Genomic DNA, 19,528 nt, shown 5'->3' on the forward strand with positions numbered 1-19,528 from the left:
CGGGCATTTTGGACAGGGAGAATGACAGCTGGTGACTTTGTGGAACAAAATTTCACTTGCGTGCGACGACGAAGTCTCCCTTTTAAAAAAAAGAAAAGCAGCATTTTGTTTCAAAGTTTCAGGCTTTTTGTGGTTTCCAATGGGAATAGGAACGATTGGCAAAACTTTGAACACTGGCTGAACTGGCTCTGATTGGCTATGCACACTGTGTATTGTGTTGGAGTAGGTTATTCAAATATGTAAAGCTAGCGAATAGTGTAAAGTGGCTGCAGAAACCCCGTACATACTCTCGTATGTCCCGTCGGATGGTGAATTCCGCAAAACAGACACGGGGTAGTTCCTTATTTTCGGTATTTTTGCCACCCGTTTGTAGAAACCAATGTTGAAGAAGTCGAGTACCCTCGTGGTGTATACATGAGTGAAAGTCGTGTTCTTAACTCAGATAGAACAAACAACTAGGTGATTTTGGCGCTGTAACAACGTTTGCACTTCTATAGCACAATGTCAGGGCTGAACTGGTTGCAAAGAATTCATTTCGTCAAGTATAGGAAGGGGTTAAACCGATGAAAATTTTATTTTCATTTTGAACGAGCCACCTTTTCGAAAGAATTTAACTGGAGTAACAATTTCTCCAAAAGTAATTAATTACAATAACTTTATTACTTGCAATTACGTAATTAATGCATAGCTCTGCTAAGGACGACACGCTCTTCAAGCAACTTGAGTGCAGACTTTTCTCCTGAACTTGTACCATAAACGCAGCAACCTTCTATTTCTTGAACAATATATGCACACCAAGGACTTGAACAAGAACACTGGTTGCACTGGCGTACCCGAAATGGTACCTTTAGTAGCGCATTTGGGAGAGGGGAACGAGGGAAAATCCTCCTCTCATTTAAAGTCCCCATAGAACCCCCCCTCGCACACACACAAAAAAAAAACGCACATTGAAGTCAATAACAAGGATCAGCAGAGTTGCCACATAATTAATTACAAGCAATTAAGTACTTTTACAGTAATCAATTATTGTGAAAGGGAAAAAAATTACTTTTGTAGCAAGTAATTGCTGTACCCAAATACTTTTGCATATGAGTAACTGTAATTTAATCACATTTTGCCTGTAACACATACTCTTGGGACAGCTACTTTCTGCTGTGGTTTAATGATTCTGCTGTACATTCCGGTGGTATTGTCTCTTTCCAAAGGGATCAGGACTTTCAATTTTCTTAAAGCTATTGGCTTGCACAGGTTTTAGCATTTGTTTAAAATGTGACATACTCGAACATGTTAACTATTTGTATGGACATTCAACACATCTGACCAATTACATGTATTTTTAATCTCTTTTCATAAATTTGTTTTATGGTGATATGCATGAACCAATTCAATGACAAGTACCACGTCTGTCATAGACTCACAAATTTAACATCAATGTTACAAGCACTTTCTTGCTTCTGTTCAGATGTTCTGTTCAGTTTTCTACATTTAAGTTTCGTTGTTCACATAAATATCTGTGCCACCTAGTTCATTATGTAAATTACGGACTTTTGGCATGAACAGCATTATGTTTTAGATTATTGTGGAAGACACTGTTGCATATGTGCAGATCTGGAATACAAATGCAAATGAAATTAAGGTACTCAGTTCTGGCCTGCATGGGTAAATGCATTTTTTACACGCATGCTTACATGTCAAATCACGTGTGGTTTACCTTCTAGTGCACAGCACAATGCCTTTCAATGCCACTGTTCCCGATATTAAAATATTCACAGTGCATGCCACACTGTCAAACTCTTCCAAATTTATTTACACTTCAACATGGGTACATACAACTGCGAAAAAAAAAAGCGTCCACAAAAATGCCTGAACTCATTCAATAACAGCTTTGCATTAAAAGGTAGAGAGCTTGAGTTAATCTAGATCGTCAACTTCTTAAACTTTAAAACGTAAAACTTTAAAGAATACCCATAAGTACACGCACTATTTTTTCTTCCGAGAAGGAATGATGTGCTTAGAGTGACCACCAAATCCATTGTAGCCTGTCCGTATAATCGACTGGAACGTGTCACTACTTGGCTTGGGCTTGAAAAAGTTTGACGTCATGACAAGTCGAGGGGTCAATACGGCTGACTCGGAACCGTCCTGCACGGCCGACGAGCTTGGCTTCGCCCTCCAAGCATTCGTTACAACCTGAAAATGACACAGGCATCCGATGACCATCCGAGATAGGATTTTTTGCGGTAAATGAAGACGACAAACCCTGAGGGACGGTGACGCCACATGTGGAGATGGTGTCTCTTCTGGATTTGTCAACCTGGGGCGCTTCAGTCGTTCGGGTGCAGGACTGACCCGCAGGGAAAAAAGAGAAAGCAAAGTGTAACCAATAATATCTGCTCATCTGCCAAATGAATCCTAATAAACGAGGCACATTCAGAAAGTAAGTTTCGTTTCCAAATGTTGGCACTGCCAGACAGCGGCCATAATTGTGGATACGCGTGCAAGTCCATTTGTCCACCGGCAAGTCGTTGCTGACGCATCTTGCTTAGTATTTATAATGTCTAAGGCAATAGAGTGGGCAGCTGCCTCTAGTATTCGCTGCGTGTAGTCAAAGGGACAGTACTCCAACAGTTTGTGATAACTGACAGCAAAAACGTTTCCGTCATGGCCGACGTTTTCTCAAAGATGAAAACAGTTAAGACGGTGGAAGCTGTGATACGGTTGATTAGCGCAGTATACTTCATAACAGGAGCCATCATTCCGCAGTGTGAGAATGCAAAAACTGATGCTCCGCTTTGACAAGTGCCTGAATAATGGTGGATTTCGCACAGCTTCAGATATGTGAAATCTTTTGAAAATGAAACATTTCAAAACTTTGAGGGGGATCTCTCTGTTGGAGAGATCTGCAAGGTTTTGGGCATAGAGTTTACTTTAGTGACTTCTAATTTAACTTTATTTATTTTATTTTATTGATTAAATAGTAATCAATTGATCAATAATCAATTTGATCCTATAACAGACATAACACCAAAACGTTACAGGAAATTTCTTATCTGAACGATCCGGAAGATGGAAATTATATGTCGAAACAAGTTTTTGCGTTTCTTTTTAATAGCCAATCGAAACTTTCTGGATCGAAACATTACAGTAAGAAGACAGGAACACACCTCTCGAAAAGTAATTTCTCATGGGAAACTGATTTCTCACGCGACTCCCACTTGGCTTCCGCGGCTAAGAGAAGTTCCTTGAAGCGAATTGCTTCTGCTTGCCACTTCTTTATGCTGGCCTCCTTTTCCATGAGACGAGATGCCTTGAAGCTGGTTTCTTTGCGCAGTTCCCCCACTTGCTGTCTAAGTTGTGCTCGGCTGTCATTGGAAGCTTGCAATTCGCTACAGAAATAAACGTCGCGTCCATTCAGTCGCTTGCGCACACACAAAATGTAAGTTAGTGCAAGGTGGCCACTTCAACTTTGAGTATAATTTCATCTGTTTCAAATGAATGGTAACTCCGGAGTATGCCAGTCATTCGTCTATCTACTACATACACTGCATCAGTGTGTGTTTAGCAGATCTGTAGAAATTACTTTTCAGGAGTAATTGAGCTAGAAGTGCGAGAAGGTGTAGAGCGTGTTGGTTGGGACAGAACATGATTAAGAACGCGGAGGGACAGGGACAAACACCTCCGTGTGTGTTTGTCCCTGTCAATTGAGTTAGAATTTCAACTATGTGCTCAAAACAGTAATTAAATTACAGTTACAATTACACTATCATAATTGTAACTTAATTACAGTTCAGTTAGTCTCAAAAGCAATTAAGTTACAGAGAGTAACATTCATTTCAATACATCACTGTGATGTAGAACTTTATTCTCCCCTGAGTAATAAAGTACAAATATGGGAATAGTTATTGAAAGGGCAAACGAAATGACTAATGAGTTTCATCACCCCTGACGATGGAACTCCCCATTCATCATCTCAAAATAAAGTTGGTGTTGTTTGAAATGACTAATGGAGTACGAGGACTAAAAACCTATCCTTAGCATTAACATAAGGACACATATGAACTAATCTTGCAACAGCGCTGCTGAAACTTCGTGGATGATTTGAAAGTGATACAGTGGTACGGTGAACGAGTGCTTTTATAACTTCGCAAAGTAAGTAATCTCATGTAAAGTAACTCCAAAAGTAATTCCAGGTGCATTACAAACTACTTGCAAAAGTAATTAACTTAGTTACAATTATATAATATCCAAAGTATTCCTGGAAGTAATTAATTTCTGAGAATGTAATTAATTATAGTAATATGGTTACTTGTATGGTTATGGGTCTGGCGCTCACTACTACTGGAGGCAGGGCCGACGATGGGGGCGGGGGGGGGGGGGGGGCTTGCATAGGCCCCGCGCATGAAGCCCTCAACCAGGGATTACTTTAATCCCCCACTACGAAAATCCTATCATTTCTTATCTTTTCATTACTGCTGGTGTGGAACAGGCCCCGTGATGCGCCTTTGCCTCGGGCCCCGCACACCCCTAGCACCGGCCCTTTGGTAGGGCATTTGGGTGAGGGATACAAGTTCGAAATGCTCCTCCCCCATGTATGTCTCCTTACAATCCCTTCCGAAACATTTGTCTGACCATGCCACCCCCTCCATATGATGAAAATGCTTGTCTGCAACACAAACCGTTTCAGGAGAACACAGTACGTAGCCAGCTGCTTTAGAGTACCAAATCCTTCCCCATAGGTGGTCAATATGTCTTCTGCTTCTTTTGTTGTGCCGTCAACAATCCTCTTAATGCTGAAATTAAGAAAGAAAGTGCAGGGCTCTTAGTCGCGTTTTGATTGCAAACACTGGATAAACATTTCTGGGATCCTGTTGTGTGAACAGTTTTATTAAGCTGATCACTGAGGGACATTTTTATGGTTCTGTGGCTCAATAATTATTCATATACAACAACAATAAAAATCAATGCGATGCACCGCTAGTTGATGTAGAATACTTACTTCTCATACGTCGTTACCTTGCTTTGAAGTGCCTCGACTTCAGCAGTAAGTGCTCGTTTCTCCGCTACTTCTTTCCGAAGTGTCCTTGACTGCATTTTCGCAGCAGAAAGCTCGCCTAGCGTATCCATATACTTCTCTTTGTATTTCGCCGCTTCGTTCTCTTGGACGACGACCAGCGATTTGCAGGTCTCAAGATCCCGGAGAAGCTTAGACCTTTCCAGTGTGACGCTTTGTACTTCTGCTTCTGCAGCGTTTAGCTTGTTTTGCAGTCGACCCAAGTCGATGTCTTCAACCTCTCCGGTATCAAAATACAACTTGATGATCTGCCTCTTCTGCACGGGCTTGCGACACGTCGGACAAGTTTTGTTGCTCGAAACCCATTTCATGAGACAGACCTCGTGAAAGACGTGTCCACATGATGCTGCTGTTAGAGTTCCAATGTTGAAGTGGTCTATAATGTCCATGCATATACTGCAAATAAGCTTCATGGCGAAACCGAAGCGTCCGTGCTGGACGGAACCGCCAAACGAGTTAAAGCAATTATCGTACTCGTGTTGGATACGGAATCGGATTGACTTCTTTGCTGGACTGGCTAGACTAGACGCCTTGCGCCACGCCTGGCGCGATTCGAAAGTTCGCTAAGACGGTAAATGTACAAAAGACGGGGAAAGAAACGCTTTTTCCGTAAAGCATAATAAAAATGCATTCTTCGTATCTAAAAATCTCAGGAGGGCGACTTTTCCAGTACAAAAAATGATAAATATGTGTGTCAGACACGGCTGCATCCACAAAACCACAAAGCATATTTCTATATTAACATAAAAATATATAATTAATTAACATTACCAACGAATGAATGAACAACATTTATGAACAGCCCTGGACCAAATCAAAATAGAGCGGCGAAGTCCATGGCTACGATTTTTTTTCTCCTAACTCAACCGTAAGTAAATCGGAACTTCACCTGGTTTCCTTATAACAGCGCCGCCTTACACACATAACGCCATTTCGGATTGTTTCTCTCTCTCTTTTTTTTTTTTTTCATGACATTCCGACAATACAGTGCTCCACTAACTGCTCCGCGGCGGTTTTTTCCCCATCTCAAATATCACAAAGATAAAGTTGACCGCTTCACTTGTCATGCTGACACTCTTGCCAAATCATTTTTGTACACCCGACAGCAGTGATGGGCAGTACTTGAAGTACCAAGTACTCAAGTAGTACTTTAAGTACATTTCTGTGTACTTGTACTTTACCTTAAGTACATTTTAAATCGTGTACTTTGTACTGTACTTAAAGTACTTTTTTCCGAGTACTTTCCCATCAAATACTCCAGTACCCAAACTTGGACTCCGGACAAAAAATCACAAAAGAGTATAAAAAATGCACTCTACTAAAAGCCCTAACATGACAACAAGAAAATGAAAACACACAGATAGCGCGTTTCCGTCTTCTTGCCGTCATTTTAGCGCTTTTAGTGGGAGCAGTACCAGTTTGACATTTTATCAAAAAGGATTTTTGTGCTGTTAAAGGGCATATTTGTTGAAGCAAGTTTATTGTTGAGAGGCTTGAAATGTTGAAAAGTATCAACGCTTCAGACTTGTGCCCGTTACTCGAAAAAAGTAATTGATTGCCATTACCGTTACTTGTACGGAAAAAGTAATTGATTACCGTTACCAATTACAGGACTTGAAATGTAATTGAGTAACGAGTAGAAAAGTAACGCGTTACTCCGGTCGTTACTCTGCATTCACGCAAAGTATACCCGTCTTTGTGTGCCTCAGCAAAAAAAAAAGAGAGAGAGAGAAAAAGAGAAGTTCAACAGCTGAAATAACCGAAAAATATGTACGTCTGCTGTAGTTATCGCCCGGGAAGACGTTACCTTTCGTAGTGAAAAATACCGACTGAGGGAGACGAGGTGGAATAGAGGGAAAGGAGGAAAGGGAAAGTGGGTGGACGAGACACACACATAGAGAGAGAGAGTGCTCGCTCAAGATAATATATGTTCCTGTGTTTGGCTGTATCACTGATGCTAGAAATAACAATGACAATAATAATAACGATGAATAATAAGAAGAATGAATAACTAAGAAAACGACTGGTGACTGCGGAACTGGGTCTGTGTTCCAGATTTATTCAAGCTGTACTGGAATGTTGAAGGGAAAATCCATTAAAAGCCCTTATGAAAGGTCTTGAGCCACAAATACCGGCAGAAGGCTGCCGGTATCACCTTCCTACGGGCAACCGGCAGAGCGCCCAAATAACCGGCCGTGCCGCGGTATAATACCAGCCTGGTGGCAACCCTAGAAGACGTTGACCCGATTGTGGAAGATCATGCGTGGAACTTCCCCATGACTCACTAAACCTCCAAAGCTACCACCAAGGGAACCACAACACTGGTGTAGGAAGAGGTCAGGGAGAGAGACTCTGAAATTCCAGAACAAAGGCTGATGGCACGAAGATCTTGACTTGGGGCAGAACATCTAAAAGATGAGTTAGTCTCTGCCGGGAAAGTAATCAATTACTCAGTAATCGATTACTCAGAAAAGTAATTGATTACTCGAAAAATTACTTTGACTTTAAAGTAACTGATTACTCGAAAAATTACTCAAAAAAGTAATTGATTACAAGTAACGCAATTACTAGTAACGCGTTACGCACAAGTCTGCAACGCTTCTATGATTATGTAAAACGAATGGAACGCACACATTATGACACTGCAACCGGCTGCACAATGACTTGGTCAATTGTCATTTCAGTTCTCCCAATGCAGGGTTCTATGCTTTTTTTATATTGTTCCCTTCATTGGCAATTAATAATCATTTTATATCACAATGTGTGATTGCATGACATGATGAACAGTCTGAAAGACACACATGCTTTAATTTTTACATTTTACATTTTTTAATTGGTCACATGGATTACATTGCTGCAGATCACAGTCGTATAAAAATGATCGCTTACGTTGTGCTTCATCCTTTTTTACTTTCTTCATATTCTTTTTTTAAACATGTTGTATTTCAAAAAGCAGCACGGAATGCCTAGAAATATCTCATCTCCGTTGGCTTGTACTTTTTTCCCCTTGAAATTTCCTAGCCTGTTATAGCAGAAGATTAGTACCGTAACACCACACTAGGCGGGTGATGTTGGATCAGTCAGGGTATAATACATAATCACAGCACAGCTGACTGATTACCTCTCTACATGTAACTGCAAATTATGTCATCTGATTAAGTTCATATTCACGGGTTAGCAGGCTTTAGAGCATTTGTCAAGAATGCTCGCTAAAGTTTTGCCAAAAAACCAAGACACAGATACTAAACACTGAAATGCAAAGTGATACAAATTAAATTCGCAATGTACTTGATGAATACTTGAAGTACTTTGAGTAGTACTTTGTACTTTACTTGCAGTACATTTGGAATTGGGTACTTTGTACTGTACTTGAAGTACTAATGACGCCAGGTACTTGGTACTTTACTTTAAGTATAATTTTGAGGTACTTTGCCCATCACTGCCCGACAGCATACGTTGATATCTTTTCTCCAGTCGTGGCGCACATATTTAACTGGTCTTTGAGAAGCTGCGCTAACACATGGAAGCGGGTCATTCATTATTGCTGTGCACATATTGGGTGACTCTGAAGATGTTCGTAATTATCGGCCAATCAGTATTTTGTGCGCATTCTCGAATGTCCACGAACGAATTATTTACGAATGCCTCGACATTTCCAGTCGATCCTAGTACGGCGGTAGCAACAAACCTTTGGTACACGTTCATGTCAGTTGTGGCACCCACAGTTCACTATACAGACGGTGTCATTTCATTGTTGTCTACTTGTTTTGTGCATCTGTCCCTACCTGTCAATGGTGTAGAGCTAGTTGGTACGATTAGTTGGTACGATCCGTGTTAGCGCCGCGAAGCAACTGTGGCTATGAGCGGCTTACAGATGTGGACAGATGGAGAGAGGACAGCAGGAAGGAGTGGGGGACAGGGGGTTAGTATGCGTCCTGGGCCGACTTCATGGGGACCTGTGCCGACATGCGTCTGGAAAATCTTCGGAAAGCCCACCTCTCACTACGCCAGTGGAGCATTCAACCATATGTTGTAAATTTGGATACGAGAAAGTATTAGAGAGTCCGTATAGCCTTACTGTGTAGAATAGTCATGCTCCACTGAGCATGTTATACCGCAAAGTAATAAGGTCACATAACTGTCGACGTAACTGTACTTGAAGACATGCCAAGTGGGTTTCCGGGAAAGTTTGTGCGTACACCCAGCTTTATACGCGCTTTTGATTTTTTTTTTTTTTTTCGTACAGAAATTTTTACGATAAAGCAAGATATCTCGATTGATAGCAGGCGCTTAGAAATATCTTGGCTACGTTTAGCGATTCCGACGTCAAGTATGCAATCACTTTCACATTATCAAAACTACTTTTTTTTTCTGTATTTTTTATATCAGGTCCGGGTTCCTGAGCGGCGCTCTTTGATCTCTTATCTCACGCAAACACGGACACCCCGGGAGTGCCCGTGGGAGGTTCTCGTCGATCTACGTTGACTCCCATAAATGAATGGCCATTACTTAGCATCGTCTATAAAAGTAATGCTTATCTATAAGCACGCAGGAAGTATGCGCAAGCGATACTCGCATCGTGACTCACCATAACGAGAACGACTTTTTCCGGCAAAAGTGGCCTGTACACATGCGGAGGTGAGTCGTTCATACATGCTGTATACTATCCGTCGGAACACTTTTTACTCGATCTACTTCATAACTCTATATAGGCAAAGTCGCCGCGACAAACGTGCGTTCAACTATGGTGATGTCGACTCGGAAATCACGTCCGAAGCGAAGTCCGAAAGCACTCGATGGAGCTGAGCTTTCTCAGCAAACCGAAACGCTTCAGTGGTGAGAACCCCAGTTTCGAAAGGGCACGCAAGGACTATCGTAAAATTTGTTTACCACTAAGGTTGTCGCTGAATTACGAAGCGCTAACCGGCATGTGCATACCACGGTGCACTGTGTACCAGCACTATTTGGACTTCTGCAGAAGGAAGCGTTTCCAGCCTCTTGGTGCAGCTGCCTTTGGGAAAGTACGAACCGCTCTGCCTATACGTGTGGTTTCATCGTACCATGCTTTCACTTTTTTTTTTCTATAGTTGTCACAGTCTTTATTAATGTCGTTCAAATATTATAGCTAATAAGACACAGGTTTCCTGCTGTTACGACCAGGAGGCTTGGTACCCGTGGCCAGTCAAGGTGTGTGCTGCTTTTGAGTGATTATAGATGAGTTTTATCGACGAGGCATCGTTTGTTGTTGCCCGTTCACTCGCGCCAGTAATCATGCTATGCGTAATTATGCACCAAATACTTATTATTGTGCAGATACCATTATTACGGTATCGAGGTACGAAAGTCTTCGATGTACTACAACGAAGTTCACAGTGGCAAGGATATCACGAGGTGGGTGATTTTTTCAACGGGAAACAAAAGTAAGTAACTGTGTTTCTTGCAGATTCTCGGGAGAAAAAGTAAAACGAACAGAGGTAAGCGTAACTTTTACCTCGTGTTACGGTGCCAATAGAATTGTACCGTTGTCCCATTTTTGTAGCAGACGAAACATTGTCAATTACACTCGCCACAAGACAATGAAAGAAGGACAGCGCTATCGTTCCTTTGTGGTCCGGACGACTTCAACTTTTCTGAAGGGGCTGAACAAGTATGTTCCAGCTAATTGCAATTTAAAAGCTATCTCACGCTAAACCTCAAGTTTCTATAATTGATCTTTATTCTCTCAGATTCGAGCGTTTCTGGACTTGTACGCGAATCACTGCCATAGCTTGCTGGAAACATGCGTCAGTGCGAACTTTCGGAAGGTAAAAAGTCCCCAAAACAGAAGAAATTATCTATGCAGACGGTATATTGTGAACCTTCTTCGATTATTTGGGTCCCCAACAGATCGAAGCAATTGTGGAACAATTCTGGCACAGTATTCCCAAGCAGATGCACGGCACAATGAACGGTAGATTCTTTGCAACGTTAGTGGCAGTCTGGGATTATCAGCTTTACAAGGTCCGTTTCCCGTCTCGTCCTTGCACACTGTTCCTCTTACTACCATATACTCTTTCTTCCCTAACGTCCAGGCAGTTGAGCAAGTATTAGTACCAAGCGCCATTCAGGACATACCAGAGAGGTAACTGTCGATGAATGTTTCGTATGCGATATGGTTCATGTATTGGCAAACACTTCAAACACGACCTTTCCGTTGCAGTTTCGAAAAGGAAGTGCGTTACCTTATAGAAGGTTTTCCAGGATGGGTGGCATCAGCAGTGACGATATCTAAAATACGCTGCGCAAAAATTCAAGGTAGGAACACGAATCGTGCGTTAGCTTTTGCTGATACGACGTGCGCCAAAGCCCTCTATACTCGTGTTCAACATGAGAACGGCGCATGTTCTTGACACCGCCCGCATGACCGTTTAAACCTCACCCTACGCTTGTTCCTATTGGCTGCAATAGCTATTGCCGCATCATACTACGTCGCAACAAGTAATCCATCGGCCAGAGTATAGGAGTCCCGTATGCGACACCTGATGGCGCCGCAGTATAATTTCTCCTAAATTTCTTCGGCGGAGTAACTCTGCTAGGGTTGACGGACTACTTCAATCGACGAACTACATTTTCTGCTGTTCTTAGGTTGAGCACGGTTGCAACAATTTGCAAGCTATTGGTTGTGCTCCCCATGCAATATGACCAATCGAGCAAACTGGACCGCGTCTTACAATTATGCAAATTGCCGATAAGCTGTTTTTACGCTGATTTTTTTTACTAATTAAACGATGCTTTATTTCTTTTAGTATTGCATCAATTCCTCAAGGTACTCAAAAGGCAACTCTCATTCATTAAAGTAGCGCAGGTATGTGTCTTTTGTTGAAATCAAAGGGGGGTAAAGTTGTTCTGTAGACAGAATAGTACCATAGGCTAAACTCTGGAATCTAGTCGTGCAGACACATCATGAGCCATCCCGACAACATTCAACATGTGCTCATAGACATCAACAGATTGAACGTCAAAGACGTCACCGCCGAAGGGTTGTGTCTGCACCCACCTAGCATATCGAATTCTATTGGTGAGTTTTTATTATTAGGTCATTCATTATAAAAGATTTGAGTGCTTTGAACAATATGCACTTTACAGGAGTGGTAGAGCTCTTGTCCCTTCTCAGAAAACATGCGTCTGTTGAAGACCTCACTGAGTGGATAGACATGGCCATCGACAACACAATCAGAGTTAGTCTGCCATGCGGCTGATTGATCTTGAATCACCGCTTCAAGCTCGATTTATTCTCCCCTCTCAAGGAACACTACCAACCCGGCTTGCACCGCAGTGACGTCATTAGAGAATTTCTGCTGGCGTGGGTCCTGATCTTCTCCGCGATCATGCGCCACCTAACGCTAGCCAGCGCAGCCAGTTTCAGTAAGTCGTACATGAGATTCGCAGAACCCGAACAGGAACAGTTCCATTATATAGCAAGTGGAACGTAGCAAATGCACGATGTATATGCATCGTTCAGGTCAGCTCCACCTGGTACGGGTGACCTTGGAGGAGTACATGCTTCTTGCCTTGGAGACGGCCATAGCTAGAGAAGCGTCGTGTAGACAACGCGAAGAACTACTGGTGTATGCTGTTAATCCTGGTAAGCCGTGCACATGCGCATGGTAAATTTTCTGTTCCTGCATATGGCAATGGGCGCGTTAAGTTGATGCTCCGGGAACGTCTCCTCTTTCCTGGGATTACTACACCTAAAGCGATTTCCGGTGCGCGTTCCCGGGTCCACCCTGCGCGCCTCTTGTCTCATGCCAGGGTAAAGCGGTAACACGTAAAGCGGCCCGTTGACGCGTGTTCCGGTGTATGCGCCGTTTGGCCGTAGAGATAGCGTCTGGCGGGCTTGATGTGCGGCTTTGGGTCTTCAGCCCTTCGCCATGCTTACAGGAAGCAGACGACAGAAAAAAAGCCCCAGCAGTGACACGCGTGCGGAGCACCCGGCTTCCGTAGACCCTCACAAAAGTAGTTCAGTGGAGACAACAAGGGTACGTTCCCCTGAGAACCCAGGAAAGAGCGATCGGGAGCCTGCTTTACGCGCCCAATGTACTGGAGCTGGAACGGGGGTGAGATCAATATCACGTAACAGTGATGCCAACCGCGGGATTTAAAGTGGAAGTTTGCTCTCCAAGCGTCGATTCGTAGATTTTTATTTCCGCGGCTCTACGGTTCGCCGACTTGAGTGATATAGTTTGTTACTGGCGTTATAAATCTTTGGAATTCACACGGTGTGAATACGTGACGAGGAGGTGTGGGAGAGAAGATGGTGACACGTGACCATCATGGCGGACCGTCGCGCCTGCTGACCGCGATGAAGTGATAGACTTCGCGTATAATAGACTTCTCCCTGTTTGTAAACATATGACGTCATAGTGTTCGACAGCGCCACCAATTTGAACTGCCTTTGAAGCTAGGGGCCAACAAAGTCGCGCCCGAAAGGCACGGTCTTGAGGGAATTACGATGGCCCCTGACAGGGACGCGACCTTCGGTCCTACTTTTCTTTCAGTAGGAGGTAGCGAACAAGTGCCCATTCGTGGAACCCAGCACTCCCCTTCTGATTTGTTTCGGTTTCAGTCTGTCTACCAACGTCATGATGACGTCTATTCGTTCGAAATACGTTAAAGCGAAACGGACTGCATTTCACTTCTTTCGAGTCCAATGCCTCTGCCAGGCATGCGCGTTTCGATTATGCTAGGAAGGAAACTTTCTCTTTAACTTAAGGAGTTTTTGTGGGGAAGCCTCTCACGTTCTGGCAACCATGAAAACTGGAAGCCTGTAGCTGCGTACTTGACTGACTCAAACGAACTTGACCGCTCATGTTCACGGAACGTTTTGTCTTTATTTGCAGAGGGACTAAGAGTTAGGCTTTGCGTGGACCCGGGCACGGCATCGTGAGGACCTGATGAATGGAAAGAGCGAAACAGCAGTCGAGTGATCCAATGAAGGATTTTCTTTAAAAACATTAACACTGACCTTGCTTTCGCATAAAATACGTTCTAGGATGAGTTGCCGTTTTACGTCTCGCCAGTGTGGCCAGACACTTGGAATGGGAGAACTTTTATGTCTATGCGGCTCAGGCGGTGCAGGCAAGGTACCGAAGTAACGGCGAACCAGCTGCTTCAGGGGAACTTTACCTTCCCCTGAATGAGATGAGGTCAAACGCATTTAATGACGTCAGTGTGACGACATCGTGAAGACGTGGGGGCGTGCCTATGACGACATGCATGTTTCACTTGGTATTGGCGACAATTTCGTGTGACCTCAACTGTGTTTACGATTTGCTGAGGAAGCTCACACGTGACAAACTTAGCAAGACGTCACGCATAGGTCCGGACCCCTGCCGACTGCCAAGAAAAAACAGGTATAACTACTTGCAGTATGTCGGTTTCGAGCAAAAGGTCTCGCGTATGAGAGCTGTTTGGAGTGAAATATGCTCCTAGCAGACATGTTATGGAACGAACTATCCCGTTAAATATCGAAACTTTGAGCTCATTCTGTTTTTAAAACCGTCATACAAAAACGCGTTGAAGCAATACCTCTGCAAAACTCACTCATCAGCATGCTCATTTATGCTCAATGTGACGAATGATTTGAGCACGAGTGAGCATATGGAGGGCTGAGCAGTGAGTGAGTGGGCATGAGTGAGCAAACGGAGCGCTGGTGCGAGCGGTAATGAAAGTCTCCGGATTACCACGGGCGCTATGTACCGTATTTTCTGGTGTATAACGCGCCCCCCTAAAAATGGGCCGAATTTGAAAAATGTTCGATGTATAACGCGCACGGCAATGGTGCTACAAGCTTCTGTACTGCCACCAGTATACACAATAAACCAAAGCGGTGTATCACATATGCATATGCTATATTTGAAACAACGGCGTCGCTGACATAGTATACTTCAGTCTCCTCTCTGCTTTCCGTTTTCGTGTCCCTTCTCAATCACGTCATCCTTCTGAAATGAATTCAAGATTATTGACTGCTGAATAGCATCCTTAAGCATCATCATTAACCTTTTATAAAGTTCAGTGCCCTTTCGCCGGTGATGGGAGAAAGCCGCAGCACACTCTGGAAGAGGCTAGAATATGTACGTCACCAACCTGAAAAGGAACTCTGCAGGAAAATATTTCCGTGTATAACGCACAGGACGTCTTCAGAACACTTTTTTACTGTATAACGCGCGCGTTATACAGCGGAAAATACGGTAGATCAGCCGGACAAGTACCACTAGGTGGGTCGCTCCCCACTATCATCCTAATTACCGTGATGATGATTACCGATATCCTGGACACTAACAATGGCAGAAGAAGAACATGGGCGAAGGGCAGTCTCATGGTGAAACCACCTGCAGCTGTTACAAGGTGGAACGTGGCATACCTGACAATATTCACACTCATGAGCATGCTCATTCATGTTGAATGTGACAAATGAGTTGAGCATGATTAACCAAACGGAAAGCTGAGCGGGGAGTGAGTGAGCAGGAATCACAAGTGCCGACCTTTTGGGTGGAGCGCGCGTACCAGTCACAATGCAATGCAGCTAGATAAAATAGAGAGCGTACAAATCAAAGCACAAAAACCATGATCCCCACTGAATTTGGAACAAAAATTCGACGGTTTTTCAAGGACCTTTCAGACGTCATATTTTCTCTGGGATGTAAAACACAAGTTATGACCGGGACTTCAATATTTTCCAGAAATATTTATAAGCTACTGGTATCGCGTGAGATAATACATAGGGACTGCACAATATCCGTTCACAGATGTAACTGACAACCACTGAGTTTTAAAGATCATACGCGCGCTAAAAACAGAGCTTCACCGCGTAGCACTCTCCTGGCCAACGATCATCCCGAATAAAGACGTTCTCTCCTTTGACTTCATGAATACCAGAATACGTGGGGCGTACGGCATTTTTGTGGCAATTATGAACTGCATAATGTCACAAAAATGCCGTACGCCCTCTCCCCCCCCCCCCCCCCCGTTTTCAGAAAATCTAGGGAAAGAACGATGTCTCACGGGGATGACGGTTGGCTAGGAGCGTGCTATGTCGTGAAGTTCATTTTTAAGAGTGTAGTACAGAAATAAGATTTTATTTTATTTTTATTTATTAAATTGAAAATTTATTCTTTGTTTATTTATTTATTTCGTCATTTTGTCAAAATACACATTGTCAAGGGGACCCCGGTATATAGCAGAGATAGCTCTGAAGGGCCCCCCCTCTATAGAGACAATTGTAACGCTAGAACAGAAATAAGGGGTGTAACCAGAGCATCAAACCGAAATTTTTCCGGTTCGGTTCGGGTTCAGGCATAATGGTTCGGTTCCGGTTCAGCTCCAAGAGGGCACATATATCGGTTCTGAACCGGTTCACAATGCTCTGAACCGGTTTCGAACCGGTTCAGTGTACAATGCATACGTCCTAAGATAAGAGGTAAGAAAAGATGTGAATTCTTTATTCCTCTTCGCATGTCGTACAATAACGATACAAGCAGACAGCGATTCTACATTAGTATAAACTCTGTTATACCCCGAAGTGCCCCTACAAGTGATCGAATTTCTATTTTGCAAACGATCGACGACCCCCTTTGAGGAGACAGTATATATATCTCAGTCCAGAAAAAGCTCGTTCCAAGCTCACTTGCGTAGCAGGGACAGCGAGCGCAACCTACGCCAACTGAAACAGTTCTGGCCTGCTCAGTTTTTCGTCTCTCCAGTACTCGAGAATGTTAGCCTTCTTTTTCATTCTCGGCTCGCACCCAAACAACTTGAGAAGGTGGACAATCTTCTCCTTTTCATTTGTCCAGCATGGCTGTTCGCTTCGGCTGTTCCCTCTTTTTCGCTCAGTGGGATGTCAATGTCGTCTTGGTGTCCATGTGGTTCGGAATCATCATGTGGGTCGCGCGCATTTGACGACTCCTTGTACAGCGACTTCCAGGGTGCGTCATCTGAAGGGACAAACGTGTTAGCTTAGCTCAATTGGTCCTTGTACAGATTCCCAAGTAGTCGTTTGAGAGTCCTCCAAACGCTGCAGAGACGTTGCCCTGTGTTTCTCGGATTCCGTAAGCAGTACGCGGTACCGATCGTCTAGGTATAACTGCAGCGCAGATGACGTAGTTCTCGAGAAGCGTGTGCTGACGGGTGTCCATCGCTGAGACGAGAGCACTCGCCTGTGCTGAGTGTATTTTTGGCAGTCTGCATGCGGCATTTCAACCAAACGCCGAGAAAGTCGCCCATTACAAGTTGTTCATTCTGCAGTCGTGTGGTTGCTTCCTCAGCTGGAGCCAACGCTTGAACAATCTTTTCAGCACTTTTCCAGTCCTCAGATGTCAACTTTATTGTGTCGGCAACCACGTCGTCGCAGAACTCTTTTAGATCCAACAGCCGCCCGATCATCCGTGATGGGGACATCCATCGTGTCGGCGTGTCGATGAGTGGCTTCTTCAGCTGCAGCTTCTTGATTAGGGACATCATTTTTTGGGGGGGTGCGGAGAAACTTTGTAAGAATTCGGCACTTCCCCACCGTCTCCTTAGGCGCTTCGTCGTGGACGGTCAGCTGCAAAGTATGCGCGGCGCATCTCACTCCTTGCCACAGTGGCTCATTGAGAGATTCAGCTTGCTCCATCCAAGACAAGTACACTCTAAGAAAAAAAGTAGCACTTTTACTCCTTTTGGGGACTAAATGCCTTGCCACAAAAAATAGTCCCTTTCGGGAGTAAATGCACGGGAGTAAACGAATGTCACAGAGTGTAAACCGCATTTCCCGCGCAGTTGTAAGAGTCCCAAGTACATAATTCGTGTACATGCATGAAAATACTTTGAAGCAAACCGTCAACAGTGATATATCTCGTGATATAAAATCTTGCGCCATACATAAGGCACAATTTGCGGAGAAAGATGCGCTCTATTTCTTACTCTGTGTGGTTGGAATATTGTTACGTTGTCTGAGTTATACAGCCTTATGCCGCTCAAATTGACCAAAGGCACAAATTTACGTAGACTATTGCATTCAGGAGACCATGCGCGAACTTTAGTGAGGATTTGTAGTCCTGGGGAGTAAATCTCGGGACTAAATGTCGGGTTAGAGGACTAAAATGGGGAGTAATTGCAGACTAGGGGAGTAGAAGCTGCAATTACTCCCCGTTTTACTCCTTTTTTTCTTAGAGTGTACTCGTCGCTTCTTGTTGGGTCTTCACTCGTAAAGCAGACGTCGTCGTCTTCCTCGCTCGCCTGGGACCCGCTTTCTTCAAGAGCTTCCTCCTTCAGAAGGTCCACAGCCTTAATCATGTTAGCGCCGTTATCTGTTGTTATACAGTAGACCCGTTCGGCGCGGACATTGTAGTACACTGACAGCACATTCAGCACTTCTGATTTCAAGTACTCGCCGGTGTGTCGTTCAAACAGCTCCTTCGTGGCCAATGTCTGCAGTACGAGCTTCCCCCCCCCCCCTCCAACAAACTGCACGTTCACTCCTAACACAGCACGGTCAAGCCGGCTCGCGCAGTCGATTTTTAAGCATACGAGGCGATTTCTTAGCTTAGCAGCGATTAGCTTTCTGCTTCAGCTAGCTTCCTGAGTAACGTGGCTTCTGATAATCTGTTGATTGATTCCCAACTTGCCTCCGAGCACTGTAAGGATAGGATCCAAGATTTTTCTGAACCCAGAATCCCCGACTGCTGTAAAGGGCCGGCCGTTCTTCGTCACCATTTCTATACACCCTTGCAGCACTGGTTGTTTGTTTATTTGGGCACTAACAGTCGGGCGCAGCACCTGGTCAATCTTTTTTGCCGGGGGAGGACCATCTTGTTCATCCGCGTGGCGCTTGCTGGTTGAAGGCTTTTCATCCTTAAGTTCAGTGTATTCTTTTTTGTGGTAACGCAGTATATGGCGCTCCAAATTGGCAGCGTGATTGCCCGCGATGGTTATTCCGCAGTCTCCTACCGACATGTTGAGTGATTCTTTGCAATGTTGAACTTGAAATACTTGTGAACCGGATTTTCTTGATGTCTGCCCATCTCTGGAAATACAAGGAAATTAAAAATACACTTAGACTGGTATCCCGTTCGGCAATATAAGGAATCAATGCACGCAGTTTAGACCTGTTTCAAGAACGCCGTTGTTCTATGAGCAGCAGTTGTCACTATGTGCAAAGACACCACTGGGGCAAAAGAAGCCCTCGAAAGCGGCCAGGACTACTGGGTCACAAGACTAGTGCAAGTGATTCCACTTGCCGCGGGATCGGTTGAAGCACGAGTTGTTTTCCTTCCAACGAGCTCGCTGCAAACGTGTGCCTGGAACGCTTGTCCGCAGGAAAACGAAACTACAGCGGTTGTCCCCATCTATGAGGAGGGGCAGCTATGTATTTTCGCTGGTATCGGAGCCTTGTGTTAAAAAAATGTGGAATGAACCGGTGACTTTTGGCATAGATTGGGG

General features: G+C 44.1%; 2 protein-coding genes across 3 annotated transcripts; one reads left to right on the forward strand and one right to left on the reverse strand.

The window, feature by feature from the left end:
* Positions 1-1,781: 1,781 nt before the first annotated feature.
* Positions 1,782-5,564, reverse strand: LOC135392768 (E3 ubiquitin-protein ligase TRAIP-like). The gene is made up of 5 exons (XM_064623485.1): positions 4,997-5,564; positions 4,677-4,790; positions 3,165-3,386; positions 2,260-2,344; positions 1,782-2,190 (listed from the first exon to the last, which is right to left on the reverse strand). The coding sequence occupies exons 1-5, from the start codon at positions 5,482-5,484 to the stop codon at positions 1,981-1,983; spliced, it is 1,119 nt and encodes a 372-aa protein (XP_064479555.1). The 5' UTR covers positions 5,485-5,564; the 3' UTR covers positions 1,782-1,980.
* Positions 5,565-9,642: 4,078 nt separating this feature from the next.
* On the forward strand, positions 9,643-14,349 carry LOC135391248 (DNA-binding protein RFX6-like). Of its 2 annotated transcripts, XM_064621419.1 has the most exons (17): positions 9,643-9,709; positions 9,784-9,907; positions 9,969-10,092; positions 10,197-10,258; positions 10,385-10,462; positions 10,515-10,545; positions 10,611-10,718; positions 10,798-10,875; positions 10,958-11,071; positions 11,143-11,192; positions 11,271-11,365; positions 11,857-11,915; positions 11,999-12,128; positions 12,197-12,288; positions 12,358-12,475; positions 12,573-12,695; positions 13,951-14,349. In XM_064621419.1, the coding sequence occupies exons 2-17, from the start codon at positions 9,816-9,818 to the stop codon at positions 13,995-13,997; spliced, it is 1,401 nt and encodes a 466-aa protein (XP_064477489.1). In that variant the 5' UTR covers positions 9,643-9,709; positions 9,784-9,815; the 3' UTR covers positions 13,998-14,349. The 2 variants fall into 2 exon arrangements, with proteins under 2 accessions (XP_064477489.1, XP_064477490.1); XM_064621420.1 differs by lacking the exon at positions 9,643-9,709 and having other exon boundaries at positions 9,754-9,907.
* The last annotated feature ends 5,179 nt before the right edge of the window (positions 14,350-19,528 follow it).

The sequence above is a fragment of the Ornithodoros turicata genome, chromosome 4 (assembly GCF_037126465.1).
Source record: "Ornithodoros turicata isolate Travis chromosome 4, ASM3712646v1, whole genome shotgun sequence".
Classification (NCBI taxonomy): Eukaryota; Metazoa; Arthropoda; class Arachnida; order Ixodida; family Argasidae; genus Ornithodoros; species Ornithodoros turicata.